The 15340-nt window shown below is 34.6% G+C and overlaps 1 protein-coding gene across 1 annotated transcript in view; it reads right to left on the bottom strand.

The window, feature by feature from the left end:
- GPCPD1 (glycerophosphocholine phosphodiesterase 1) overlaps window positions 1-15340 on the bottom strand; it is a 61950-nt gene that overhangs the window by 38372 nt on the left and 8238 nt on the right. Inside the window, 3 exon segments of the mRNA XM_042782490.1 lie at window positions 2043-2084; window positions 3951-4026; window positions 10219-10303. Coding sequence (XP_042638424.1) covers window positions 2043-2084; window positions 3951-4026; window positions 10219-10303 — 203 coding nt within the window.

Below are 15340 nucleotides of genomic sequence, written 5' to 3'. Positions count from 1 at the left end.
TGGCGGTTCAAACTCTCCAGCCACTCCTCGGAAGGAAGATGGGGCCAATCTACTTCCGTAGAGAGACCACCTCAGAAACCCAAGGAGGGGTCGCTATGACTCAACGGCACATAACAACAACGTTACACTTTGAAAGTTTCAGTTGAAAGTGGTTATGCCACTGGTGAAGATTTTAGATATGAGAAGGTTAAGAATAAAACTGAGTCAAATCTATATTCACACATTTACATATTTTATCAGTAGACTGCATGACTGCAGTAATATTATGTTAGGATTTCTTAACTTGAAGTTGGAAATGTGAACTCAACAAACCTAGGTAGTAAAAATTCAATTAAGAACCAGAAAAACTGCCAAATATTTCTGGTTCTTAATATTTCTGGACCTAAACTTTTTTATCAACAGGGCTACACAAAAAAGCAAAACAAAAACAAGAAATTTCTATCCTTAGGTATAACTTAAAAATTTAATCATTGTCAAATGTTTAAAAGAAAATCACTATAATCTCTTAATGTTATGTACAGTTTTCAGACATGGACAAAGTTGGAGAAACAACTTTCTATTTTGAAAGCATACTGAAAGTGAATTTAGGATAACAACAAAAAAATGAAGAAAGAAAAGGATAAACAGTAATTGACATGTAACAGGACATAAGACCCTTCCTTATGGCAGAAGCAATGAGAAAACTACTTCTCCATAAGGAGCTCTGGTGGCACAGTGCCTAAGGCATTTGACTGCTAAACATCTTTCTGACATATGCTGCATAAATAACATGTTTGTAAATAATAAAGGGGACAAGACTCTCAACACTAAACCTATTAAAGTATTTCAGACCAATAATCTGATGTAATATAAAAAAAATACAAATGAAATCAAGGAAAAGAAATTTCCCATTCAAATACAGCTAGACACATGTTCATTTCTAATGTGCATAATAAACATATGTACATAGTAAAACCACAACCAAAACACTCAGGCTGTGTTCTTTCTTATACTCAACAGGAAAGCAAACTGGTTATGAATTTATCTCTGGTTCAGAGTCCATGAAAGTACACATTCTGTCCACCCTCTTTCCATATTTTGACTCCTACAGTATGGTACCTAAACTGAGAGTGCAGATGAGCATGATGACCCTGTTACACTGAGAATTTCAGTTACTGAAGAAAATTTGAGTTCTCAGGATAAAGTATTTATTGAAGCAGAAAAGTATACTACTGTATCACATTCTCTACATACTCAGAAGTAAAAGTATTTTCCACTCTACCATAAATTAATTTTGAACAACTCAATGGGAATTATTAGAATAGTTCCGTTAGTCTGAATGTACTATAAATGAATATATATACAACATACACAAGCTTAATGTTTCATACTTTAAATGTTTAGAAACATTAGTCATCATTTCAAATACATTGTTTGTTAGTGTTTAAAAAGCAGTAACATATTAACAATTAAATGCAATGACTTCGGCATTGGTGGTTTAGCATTAGAATTCTTGCCTTCCACGTGGCAGACCCAGGTTCAATTCCTGGCCAATGCCCCTTAGCTGCAGCAACCACGTCTCTGAGCAGAGGTCTGAGTGTTGCTATGATGCTGAACAAGTTTCAGTGGAGCTTCTAGACTAAGACAGACTAGTAAGAAAGACCTGCTGATGTACTTCTGAAAATCAGCAAATGATAATCCTGTGGATCATCATGTCTCAGCCACAACCGATCTCAGGGATGGTGCAGGGTCAGGCACTGTTTCATTCTATTGTGCGGGGTCACCAGGAGTCAGGGGCTCAATGGCAGCTAACAACATAATAATCTTAAGCAATTATATTAACATACCTGAAACCACCAAATAAATATCAAAAGGATAAAAAGCGTAAAGCATAAGATCTTATTGGAAACTACTCACTTAACAAAATATATTTGTTTTCTGGAGTTAGACTCTCTTTTCACAGGCATACTCTGTCATATTTTGCTGAGCTATATATTTCTAATGAATACAAGGTGACATTTCAACTACAACAGCAAACACTTTCAAAATGCCATCTCACTTACTGTGTATTCCAAATTGTCCATCGTCAATAATAATTTCACTTTCTAGAATTAAAAGAAAATAGGAAACCTAGTTAAAATCTCAATGTATACAGAATGAACAACTGAAAACTTACTTACTGTAAGGATTTTTAAAAACATTAAATCTAAAATTTAAAAGCAGCCCAGAGTGAATAAGCATATTTATTGTAGCCCTCAATAAGAATTCTCTTTTAGGGAGGCTAGCAAAGAGTAGTAATTCTCACATACTTTACTAATTGCACACAATATTACAAGGAATAAGAAAAGAAAACTCCTCAAAGAGGGGCTCTAGAGGCACTGGGACGAACTTCCACACCCACCACACTGTACGAGACTACCAGGTTGTTACAATGATAATTTCTTGTTGATTTTTCAAACCAAAGGTCTTGGCACAATTAAAATGCTTATTCTTATGTAGTGCATATTCTGAATTTGTCTAAAATGTAATTCTCCTGAAATCCCAGCTATTCTCTATAACCAGCTGAAAGCTGTACAAACAGTATAAACTTACCTGTATAGACAGCTGTGAGGAACTACCAAAAATGCATAAGTGCTAGCACATCCAATTCTAACAGAAATTTCAACCAAATAGGAAAAGCTGTAAAGCCTCATCCCTCTGGGTAAAACATTAAATCTCTCTTCCCTATTTCCCCTTCTCTGTGTACTTTAAATGTAAGTCTGAAATACTATCAAAATACGTAAGCGTTTCCAATAAAGATCTTCTGGTAGATTTTCCCCAGGTCTTAAATATAAAAGTTACAGTCCCAAAAATCATAAAATGAATTTTTTTTTCAAATGACCAGGAGCAAAATCACCCTACTTGTCACAATAAGAAAATATATTTAACTACAAGATGCTTCAAATGCAAACTGTTTAAATGTTTAATACCTAATAATTTCCAACCTCAGTATAGGACTATCATCATTCTAAAGTATACTATCATAAAAACTCTAAATAGACTATCAATAATGTATCAAAATAATAAAAAAGAAAATCCAATAAAGAGGATGGAATGAGATATTTGTTTCAACGAGATGTGTCCTTGCTACGAGATAAAACAGAAATTCCAGCTGTTTTCAAATCTAAACTAGTAACTAGCAAGCCATTTATTATCTTTAAATTCTTAACCAAGAAGCTAAAAAAAACATTTCACAGCAATGAGTCAATTTACAGATGAACACAAGTAGGTAAGTTAATGTATGTGAAATTAATTTCAAACGCTAATTTTGATATAGAAAAAAATTCAAAAATACTTGTATGAAGAAAAATATCATTTTCAGGCACAAGAAAAGTAAGTATTAAAACAAAAACTATCTGAATATCTCAATTCTACAATAGCCAGCAGGGAAATTAAGCAAATGTGGAAGAAAATATATCTGCTATACCCAAGAAATGTTTGTTTATTCATACAAGTTTATTCAAGTATTTACTGATTAAAGAAAGCAAAAAAGAATAAATAGGATAATTTATTCTGTTACTACTCAAAGTTAAAAATTTAAGAATCTTTGTTTTAGATTAATTCTTTCCTCAAAATTCTCTAAACCTGAGCAAATAATCAAATAAAGCCATGGATGCTCAGTTTCAAGAAAAATGTTATTTTATAAACTTTGGAACCACTCCAAATAAAAACAAGTATTTCATAATGAATTAATCTAATCTAAGAAAATAAAAATAACTAGGCAAGCTTTCTAATAGTTTATAAAGAAAAGCAATTAAAAATTGTTTAGTTCTGAAAGTAAGATCCATGAAATGCTAAGTGAAATTTGTAGCACTGACAATGCATCAACTTTAAACTTTAGAATAAAAACGTACTAAATCCCACTAAGCCATTGTGCAGCATATTAGTAACTTTATGCATATGCCTCAAACAGATGCAGTTAATGCCCATACCTAAAGGGGTTATTGATCGTGGTTGTAGATGAGTCTCCCACTTGTGAACTATGACTTGACATGGACCACCGATAGTCTGCAATTTAAAAGTTAAATGTCTGCAATAATTTCTTTTATCTTATTTTCTACCCATGACTCCATCAGCTGTTTGTGGCCTATGTCTTACATTAAATATGAAACCAAGAGATTCATTTTGTTAATCATCAATATCATATGCCAAAAATCAGGACTGTACCAGCTAATAAAATATGATGAGTGCTGGAAGAAAACGAAGGTGAAATAGTAAACAAAACAAAAAAGATGAACTAGAAACAAAACTGTCTTAAACCCATTCTTTAATCTGTCTACAATACTCAGATTTTTTCAAAGAAACTTACACTTTTAACTAAAATTAATTTTGTCATAAGTTAAAAGTTAATAACAAATATCCTCTAAGTTTGGTATGTTAGCAGTCAAAAAGGCATTACAAATATTGTATTCATCTTCTGTTCTCAAATTGCTCTCCAAGCGTTTGAAAAGTCCAACAATTATACAATAGTAGGGACAGTAGGAGGAAGTACTTCAAGCTCAATTATCCCAAGTTACTCAAGGAATTCAAGGACATAAGTTCTTTATTGTATTTATTTTAGAAAAACCAACCAACCAACCCAATGCCAGTGAGTCAATTCTGACTCATAGCAACCCTATGTAAGAACAATAAATGGAAAGCAGAAAGAACACCGGATTTCCATTATACTAACCACTGTTCTAAAGAGCATAGGAAACCCTAAAAGAAAGAACAGATGGATGGGTAAATCTGAAGAACAAGTTTGATAAAAAGGGTACAAAATCTAGTTTTCTATTATGCCTCGTTGTTGTTGTTGTTGTTATTTGCCATCGAGTCAGACCCGACTCATGGCGAACCTTCCTTCGGTTTCTGAGGCAGTATCACTACGGAAGTAGATTGCTCCATCTTCCTTCCGAGGAGTGGCTGGTGGGTTTGAACCACCAGCCTTTTAGTTAGTAGTCAACTGCCTTAGTCACTATGCTACCAGAGCTCCTCTATTATGCGTTAGAGCTTATGAATTCATACAGGGTGAAAATACTAAATACTGTCTGTTTTTCAAGTTCCCTTACTAAAAGAAGAAAACAGTTTTATGTGTTGTTGGTAACTTCTACAGTAATTTTTAAAAAATTAACTACCACCAAAGATTCCCTGAGTATATCTAAAGGATTCCTAAACTTCCTCTGATTGAAAAAAAAAAAAAAAAACCTAAAATTATGTGCCAAAATAAAAACTTTAAATTTTTAAAAGCAAATCTCAAACTGTACACTCTTAATATTTCATTTTTTTCTTCTTTACATATTCTCTGTAGAAATTTAATAAAGCACAGAGAAGCAATAAGAAAAAACAAAAACTACTGATTATAATACCACTTAAGGATAACCACTATCAATACTTTCATGGGTAGTCGTTGAATCTTTTTCTATACATATATTATATGTACTCTTAAAAAACCTGGAACATTATTGATCATATTTGATACTGCCAAATGATAACAAAGAAGCATGTAACAAACCAGGTACATTATTAAGTAACTGAACACAAGAAAGAATTCTGCTACTTAAAACAATAGGTGCTTTTTTTTTTTTCTTCCAAATTTGCAAGATTTTCAAGTTTGGAAACTAAAATAGAATAAGCCATTCATTCAAGTCATTGACGCTGAGTTACTAAGGAAATGCTCATTTCCTCTAGCGGAATATCTCCTTGCTCTAAGGGTTCCCTTATGAATTGGTAGGGTAGATTTTTTAAGAAATGGAAATGTGAAACTGCTCATCTTCAAATACGATGAATTTCCTTGGAATTACACTGAAAAAGGACATACATTTAATTCTACATCACCCAGATGTTTTTTACTACAACTTTTCACCTGACACATGATTTTGAATTTGTGTTTTAACACAACTTTCTAAGCCCTCAAAAACTACAAATTGATACATTAAAGATAGGAATCTTTCATAGCAATATATAAGCAGCCAGAAAGAACTAATCTCGCCCCTTTCCCCACCCTCCTAATCTCTGATAAATAAATTCTTCTCTATAGTTTGGACCTACATTCTGATAAAAGTTACTAATACAGAGTAGGTAAAAAGGGTACCACCAATACATAAATGTAGGCAGAGACAGAAAAAAAAAGTGGGTAGAGGAAAGAAGAGGGATTTTTGTTTGTTTTAATTCAGGCTCCAGGGAAACTTTACACAGTGTTAACTATAGTACCTATACTTCAAAGTCCCTGCCATCGAGTCAATTCTAACTCATATTGACCCTGTAGGACAGAGTAGAACTGCCACACAGGATTTCCAAGGCTGTAAGTCTTTACAGAATTAGACTGCCTCATCTTTCTCCCATGGAGCGGCTGGTAGGTTTGAACTAGTAACCCTTCAGTTAGCAGTCAAATGCTTTAACCACTATGCCACTAGAGCTCCTGTAGTACCTATACTTAACCATGTAAAAACAGCTGTGTAAATTAAATATTGGTTGGAAATATGTTTTTGTAGCAATTTTAGCAACACTTTAGCAAACGCACCCCTTTGACCAACCTACTACTCATAGCACAGAACAACCAAGCTGCATATAGAGTATTTGTAGAGTGGTCCAAAAGGTCTACTTCAACAGACAACTTAAAACTGTGTTTGCTAACACTCACCCAATCCATGTTGTGCAGTTTTTGAGGGTTAGAAAGTTTTGTGTTTAAAATGCAAATTCACTGCAAATCCATGTTGGTTGGTTATAATATTGGGGGGGAAAAAAAAACAAAAACAACAACAACCAAGTTTTAAGACACTCTGAATATCCAAAATGTTATGATTACTTTATTAAACTAAAGAAGGTAATCAAATTTTCAGGTTCACTGAACTTATTTTTTTAAAAATTAACACTTGAACATTGGGAAATTAAAAATCTCAGTGATGACTCCAAAACACGCAATCCTTTCTGATATGCTAACTGTAAAAACTCATTCTTTGAGATGTGAGAAAGAACAGTTCCATTCTGCAAGAGGCTGCCACAATGTTACATATTTTGGAGCTAAGTAGAAGGAGGATCCTTGGAGGAAAAAAAGTAACAGTATCAGTCCAAATATTCCTTTAACAGTATTGCTAGCGTTCTTTCACAAATTAGCATATAATAAATCAGATGATTGCTAAAATGTTTTAAGCATGCATTCTAGCAAAAATACTTTTAAAAATCCACTTGTTTCCTCAAAAAAAACAAACAAACAAAAATGCTTTCTCAAATACGGATAAAAATAAAATAAATAGGTAACAGTGTTTTTTTTTTTTAAACTACCAAGCAAAATAATCAGCTAGTCATGCAGTATCACTGCTTTCTTATGTCACAAAAAATATGTAAGCGTAAATTTTTAAAATTTTGCTTGTTTCTTTCCACAATTTTGTAAAAGGTAATCTGAGTTCATCTATGATGTCATTTAAGGCCAGACCCAGGGTTCTTAAAATTACTGTTTTTAATAAGACCAATAAAAAGATGATCACCTAGGGATGAGTAAAGCAAAGAAAGCTAGGCTGACAAGACATTGCCAAGAAGGTTCAAATCTCATCTAACATATGACAGTATACAACATTCAGAAGTATTTTACTATCTTAACAATCTACTGTGCAAAATGACAACCTGGGTTATTCTGAAAATGAATAATTATATGCCTATCATTAATGATCACTCTGTATATCTTGTTTCTTTTCTTTAGGGATTAAACAAAAATAAGGGGAGATTAAGAACAATGTAAAGAGTTTGGAATGAATCTAATTGTCAATGTATGTTACCACCTTTAAAAATGAGAAACATAGATATGTTACTGAAAAATAAAGACCTAGTTCCATTGAAATGAAGGAAAATTTCAAAGACAATACAATTAAAAAGTGGTTAACATTTCACTATGAGAAAATATCCCTAATTCCAGGCATAATAAGAGGTAAACATGGATCAAAAATGTTTAAATTACATCTTAATGTAAAAAGTATCTTTAGTGAAGATGTGAAATTAATGGTGTTTCTGCAGACTAATAGCAATGTGTTTATTCAGAGTATGCACTACCTTTGTTTGCTATGTTTATAGTTTATAAGAGAATATTTTGCTTTGTAATCTGTAAAATTATTTAAAAATTCAACATATTAACATCTTATTTTAATTTCAAAAACGTGAGACTGAGTAGTTGTGGAAAATTGAGAAAAAGGATTTCAAGACTCTAACTGCTGAACAAAAAAGAATATGCCAGGTAAAGCAAAGTATTGAAGAGAAAATATGAATGATTAAATTTTATTTATTTACAACAAAATTTTAGCAATGACAGGGACTTAAGAAATCATCAGGTCAAACCCTCATGAGGAAGCTGAAGCGTAAGTCCAAGTCACAAGATTTTTAGCTTAGATTTTTTCCAGGTATAACTGTCTGAGTAGACTACTTTAAAAAAAAAAAAAAATCTTTTTTCTCATACTCTCATATTTACTTTGTTTTGCTATCATTCTTTATAGTCATAAAATACACATTCCAATAATTTACCTTATTTCACAATTTAAGACTCCTTGTATGTTGTATCTATCATTTCACAATGCTCAACTAAGACAAAGTTCCATATTATTTCTATTAAAAAATTATGTTGTATTTTAAAAGTGCCACCAACTTTTAAAAGAAAATAAAAGTCACTTTAAGCTGACATGTGGGGAAAAAAGAGTATGCATGGGATTTTATGTAGCTATTTACTCTATTCCATGAAAAACATACTTACCATGGCAGCCCCTGCATCACACGGTACATGTGTACACGATACAGAGCACCTACTTAAAGAAACACACTCACCAACATATACTGTAAACTTTTGCAAGTATTACAAGGAGGAAAACTTGTTTGTTTTTTAACTGTATGTAGACTTCTTGCCAATTTTTTCAAAAAGGCATTTTGGACTGATTTGCTGCTTTTGGTTACATTTTCAATGAAGAGAAAAAGATACTATAGGTTGGCTTAATTTGACCAGTGTTGACAAAAGTCTTACTTTAGAAAGCTCTGCCCATTAACATTTATCTTGTCTCAACATCCCTTTCCTAGTAAAATTTAGTTGATTTCCTATGTTACAAAGCTAAATTTCATGTAATAGGACCCTTAAATAAGCTTCAGTGTCATGAATGCTACGATCTTTGTATCTATACTCAATTGTTCAATTTATACTGAAGAACTTTGCCATCATACATTATTTCTGTGCCAAATAAATGATAGTTGCCCTTTTTCTAAGTCATTAAAGTGAGACTATTGTCAAGATAAGCCAACACAATGATTAACCATAATGTAATTTAAGTTCAATTACTGAGTATTTACAATATATTCTTGGAAAAGAAACGTAATAGGTGCAAAAGACAGCTGCAGTGGGGTTGTCAGATTCCTTTCTTTTTATTAGAATGGTGGCTAAGAGAATGAATAGGGTTACAGTGGCTGCTTGCATTTTTCACATACAACAAGTGTTCACTGACCCCCAAGGTATATACATTTCCTTAAAAAAGACCTAATCCATTTTTTCTTCCTGGATTCCTGTTCACATGCAGACTAAGTATGCTCAAAGATAAAAATATGAAGGAAAAGAATCTATTCAGCAAATATCTTTAAAATAAGAAGTAACCAACTATTTTTCTTTTCTAAATATGAAAAAAAAAAAAAAAATCCCAATATAAAAAATCATTGTGAGCAAGCAGATTTAATAAATATTGAAAGGCCTTCAGAAAAGATTCCAGACCTTTTTTGAAAAATCTAAAAGGAATCACTTCAATTTTGATAAAAGTTAAACAATGTAGCCACTAAGAGATGGCTACTGTCAAAATTTTAAAAAATAATTACTCAGTTAAAGCTGGCTATATACTCCTCTAATGTGTTTCCACTGAGTAAGGATTTTAAACCAAAACAAAAAGAATAACTCTTACAGCTGGTTAATTAGTTTAACAAAAGTTACTAAAAATACACACCTATAAATTACATTTATTTTTCATTAAAACCAATTTCATGATAAGAATCTTGGACAATATACTTACTATTAGTCTTTTTAAAATTCCGTTGCAGACTGTCTGCTTCTGAAGTGGCTTGCTTTGTGATACTAACATGCTATTAATCTACAGTTCTATTTTTGTTATTTGACCAAACTCATTTTACTTTGTTTTCAAACTTAAGTTAGTTGCTTTTGAAAGAACTGTATTTGCTTTATAAACTGGAAACTAGATAAAGAAAACATACCTTTGGTTCTAAAAAGCACCCTTTGAAGTAGCGATACTGAATTGATACTCCTCTACTGAGTACAATGGTTGCTTTCCATAACATGCTGTGAGGGGAAAAAATAATCAAAAGCAGAAACATCAATATCACACTAAAATGCATAAAGACTTTATAATTCACAAAACCCCTCTAGTTAGGTCTATGAACAATACCATGTATTCATTCCTGCACAAAATTTTATTACAGGTCTACTCTGCACCAGGCACTGGGAAACAGTGATGGCTATGGAATAAAGAACCCCATCTTCAAGGAGCTTGCTGTCTTATGGGAGTACATAGATAAACAAATAACCCAAACAAGATACAACTGCAGATCATAGTAATAAGGGCTATTTGATCTTTCTTCCTTCTTTTTTTTTTTTTTAATTTTATTGTGATTTGAATTGAAGTTTACAGAGCCAATTGGTTTTCCATTTGATCATACACATTTTGTTTCATGACCCTGATCACAATCCCCACAATGTAATAGTGTTCTTCCTACTCCCTCCCTATGATTTCTGTTCTTTTTGACGTTTTTGACAAGACACGAAGTTTGGAGGGAAGGCCTCACTGAAAAAAGCTATCTTCTTCTGGTCCCGTGGCAAAAGAGGTAGCTGTTCATGGAGACAATTAGCGACACATTCCATTTCCTCCACTTCTTCCTACTGCTCCCAGTGAACAGAGACCAACCGTGCCTTAGATGGCCACTTCTCCACCTCTTTCATTTTGTGGTTCTTAACCACTGAATAAGTAGACATTAGAATCACTTGGGGGAGGACTTTTAAAAATATATGCATGCCACTTGGCTATAAACCAAAAGGCCAGCAGTTTGAACCTACCAGCTACTTCGAAGAACAAAGATGGGGGGGGGTGCCTACCTAGGTCTATTATAAATGAATGTTTTGATAAAAGACTGCATAGAAGAATCTGATCAAAAGGGGGAAAATGAAGAACTTCAAATTCTCACATACTCTAGGCTTTCTGGAACCATGGAGGCTGGATGAACCTCTGAAACTATTGCCCTGAGATAATCTTTTAACACCTTAAGCTAAAAATATCCCTTGAACTCATTTTAAAACCAAATAGTTTAGCTCAACTAGTAAGAGAGGTTTGCCTTGAGCACCGTGCTCTTTCAAGATCTATCTACATAGGATCAAACTGACAAGAGAAACTCCAAAGATTAGACAGAAACCTTAGGAGGCAGTGATTTTATGTTAACGAGGGAGGAACAAATCAGAAAAGGATGGTGGGAATGGCTGCACAACTCAAAGAATGTAATCAAGGTTACTGAATTAAAATGTGTAAGAACTGTTGAACTGATGTATGTTTTGTTGTGCATATTCTCAACAAAAATAAATGAAATTTAGAAGAGATCTGCAAGCAAATGTAGCATAGATTAAAAATGAACCAGAACATTGAAACACAGGAGGATAATAGGTTTTTGGGACACAGAGCTCTGCATTTGAGATGCTCCCCAACCTCATTCTGTGTGTCTCTTCTTCATGCTGGTCTGGGTTTGTTATCCTTTACAATAAAATAATCATAGATACACACACAAAAAAAAAAAAAAAAAAAAAAAACAGGAGAAGAAGAAAGAAAGAATGAGCCAGAATTGTTCAGTGACTTCAAGACGGAACATAATCAATGAAACTTAAGAAAAACCAGAAAAGAGCAGTGAGGAGGTTTACCAATGCAGCTGCCTGATGCAAAATCATTCTCTCATCTTCCCCTAAAATACCAGAGAATCTACACAGAGAGCAAATTAAACCACAAGCAGCCCATACTTTCAGCATTACTAAGAAACAATATCATGACTTTCAAAGTAACTGAAAGTAGAAAAGAAAATTCCAACAGCACTCTTGCCACCACAAGCCTGTAGAGACAGTAAAGGGAGGTATAAGAGACTCCATAAAAAGGAGGGGCACACAAAGGACAACGCAGAATGGACTGAAATCCCAAAGAAACACAATTAGGGCACTGGAATGTTGTCCAAAGGCAACCAGACTCAATAATCATCTCCCTCCTTTATCCTGTGAAGTATTTGCCATAGATGAATCCATTATATTTGAATATACATCAGCAATATGTAACATCGGATCCCTCAAAGTTAAGAGTTATCTCATTTTGTTAACATCACTTTGACCAGGTTAGCTGATATAGACTTAAAGACAGGTGACAAAGCAGCTCAAGTTCAGAGCAGACGTGTGTTGTAGGGACAAGTTCAGAAAGACATGAAGTTTCATTTCAAATGAGAATGGTTGGTATGAAAATCCAGGAAGAAACAACAACCTGAAAGAAATAAGCACCTCATCCTTCTGTGAAAAACTAGTAAAGAATATATCCCAATATCTATTATCAATAGAATCTTACTTATAAAAACTTCTAAGAATTGGCTGAGAAAATGTGTCACACTAATGACAGATAGGAAAAAGGGTGTTCTATGTGTTTTTCTTGTTGTTGTTTCTTTCCCTTAGCTTACATTACAATAGTGCTTTACTTTCTGATTTTCCATTGCTCTGCCATCAGTGCTCTATCTGTTCTGAAGGACCCGTTTTGTTTGCTTGCTTGTTTTGTTTAGTCTGTTCTGCAACCAATACTTCTGGTCTAGGTACCCAGTCCAATGACAAGAATCTACAGATGATGTCCTGGCAATGTCAAATTGCTACAAACACTTCTAAATGCCTACTCTTGATATTTTTATTTCTCATATCATGGACTGATTTGGGGGGGGGGGCGGTTTGGATTAGCACTGATCCACAGGCCACATTCTGTTCAACAGAAAATAAATTTGAGTCTAAAGAACCTAATCACCCAGTCTCATGTTTCTCCATAGGTGAAATGGATATATTTGTAGGCTATTTAGATCTCCTGCCTCTTCCTCACCCTGCACACTTTGACAACTAATAGCATGTCCAAATACCAAGTGGGAAAGTATCACCTTTGTTGACATTAGTGGATTGTAACCTAATCCCTTTGCTGTGTAGATGCAGCAACTACGACCTGTTGTTGTTATGTGCCATCAAGTAGTCTCTGACTCACAGAGATCCTTCCTTGGGTTTACAAGGGAGTATCACTACGGAAGGAGATTGCCTATTCTTCCTTCTGAGGAGTGGCTGGTGGGTTTGAACCACCAAGCTTCTGGTTAGCAATCAGGTGCCTTAGGCACTACACCACCAGAGCTCCCAACTACAGCCTAGAGACAGTAATCTGCCCAAGATCATAGTTAGCTACAGAACTGATGACCAATATTTAGTTCCCCTTTCTCCCAGTCCAATGTACCAATATGCCCATGCTAAATTTAGTGCTATATTTAATGTCGGTAGTGAATTCACTCCATTACTTTAGCTAAGATATCTTAGTACATGATGTTGTTAGGAGTTGATTTTGACTAGTAGCAATCCCATGCAACAAGAGTACAACAGATCGATAGAGCTCTCTAGGCTGTAATCTTTAACACAGCAATGAACAGGTCTTTCTCCTGCACGGCAACTGGGAGGGTTCACACCACCAATCTTTCACTTAGCAGCCAAGCACTTAAATGTTGTGCCACCAAGGCTCCTTAGTATGTATTCTATCTATTCTTGTTACTTTCTTTTTTTAATGCATTTTATTCAAATATAATTTATGTACAGTGAAATACAAAAAACTAAAGTGACATCGGTCCATGCATTTTCTTTTTTGCAGTGTTCCCTCCCCTCCCCGCCCACCCCTGGCAACCAACAAGAAAGTTTCTGTCCATATATAAACCTTTCCTTGACCCTCCACAACAACAAACTAATACTGTATTTGTCCTTCTGTGATTGACTTATTTCACTCAGCATAATGTCCTCTAAGTTCATCCATGTTATGTGGTGTTTTGTAGACTCTACATTATTCTTTAGTGCTGCATAGCATTCCATTACGGGTATGTACCATAGTTTGGTCACCCACTCTTCCGCTAAAAATCTTGGAGATAAGTTCCTTGCCAGATATGCAATGATCGGCAAATATGAATTTGTTGCTATCATTTTTGTCATGTGCTTTTTCATGGTGTTAATTTCTTTTTCCATCTAATTTTCTATGCTGAGCTTGTTTTGTTTATGAGTCATGTTATCACTTCCTTCATTGCTATTGTTTCAGTATTTGCTGAATATTTATGCTGGTCCTCTTTTTTATTTTGATGTGAAGGTTTATCATTTCTCTTTGAGGTTACCCTGTGATTGATAGTTTTCTTCCCAAGTTTAGAACAGTCCATTCTACCTTGCAATTGTCTTGACTTCCCTGTCATCTAGAACTTCTGTAATGACACAGATTTTTTTCCCCTCTTTTTGGTTTGTAGTTGTTCTCATTTGTCGGTTGGTGCCTCTGGTTCCCTGTTTACAATCTTACAGGCTTATTTACTTTGGATACTTCCATAGCTGGGTTGGTTTCTGGGTTACATCATCATGTATGTTAATGGTCAGTTGTTGTTGGCTGTTGTTGCTTCTCTGTCCAAAGGGCTCCCTTTAGCATCTCTTGTAAGTTTGCTTTGGTTTTAACAAATTCCCTTAATTTCTGCTTATCTGGAAATGTCCTAATTTCATCATCATATTTGAGGGACAATTTTGCTGGGTACCTAATTCTTGGTTGGAAATTTTTCTCTTTCAGTGTTTTATATATACCATCTGCAGTGAATCGCTTGATGTGGCCCTTCTAGCCATTGTCCTCCATTCTGTGATGTTTTGTAAATCTCATTATCCATGCCTATTTGGGGTGGTGTGGTAGTTAAGGTCAGGTATCAACTTGGCTGGGCAGCTGGTAGTAGTCATTCCCTATAATGACTGGAAATTGACTCTGTGATGGGATTTAGGTTAATTCTGTTGGGGCAACGCAGGTGGAATATATCTTGAGTCCTGCCTTGCTGGAGGGTATAATTCAAATCACCACCCTTGGCTTCCCTGGGGGGTATACCTACGAATCTCCTGGGAAGATTCGCTCTCCTCTTGCTCCAGCTTTGTGTCTTGGCTCATCCTCATCTCACCCCTGGATTTGGGACAGCAGCCATCATCTGATCTGCTGATCAAGGTTCATCAAACTCCCAAGAGTTGGGAGGATCCGCCAGACCTACTCACGGACCCGGGACTCAC

This window comes from Orycteropus afer, unplaced genomic scaffold, assembly GCF_000298275.1.
Source record: "Orycteropus afer afer isolate SDZICR_OR568_19922 unplaced genomic scaffold, OryAfe1.0 scaffold00340, whole genome shotgun sequence".
Lineage (NCBI taxonomy): Eukaryota > Metazoa > Chordata > Mammalia > Tubulidentata > Orycteropodidae > Orycteropus > Orycteropus afer.
Note: the sequence above shows the minus strand (reverse complement) of the source record. Positions and strands in the feature narration are given on the sequence as shown.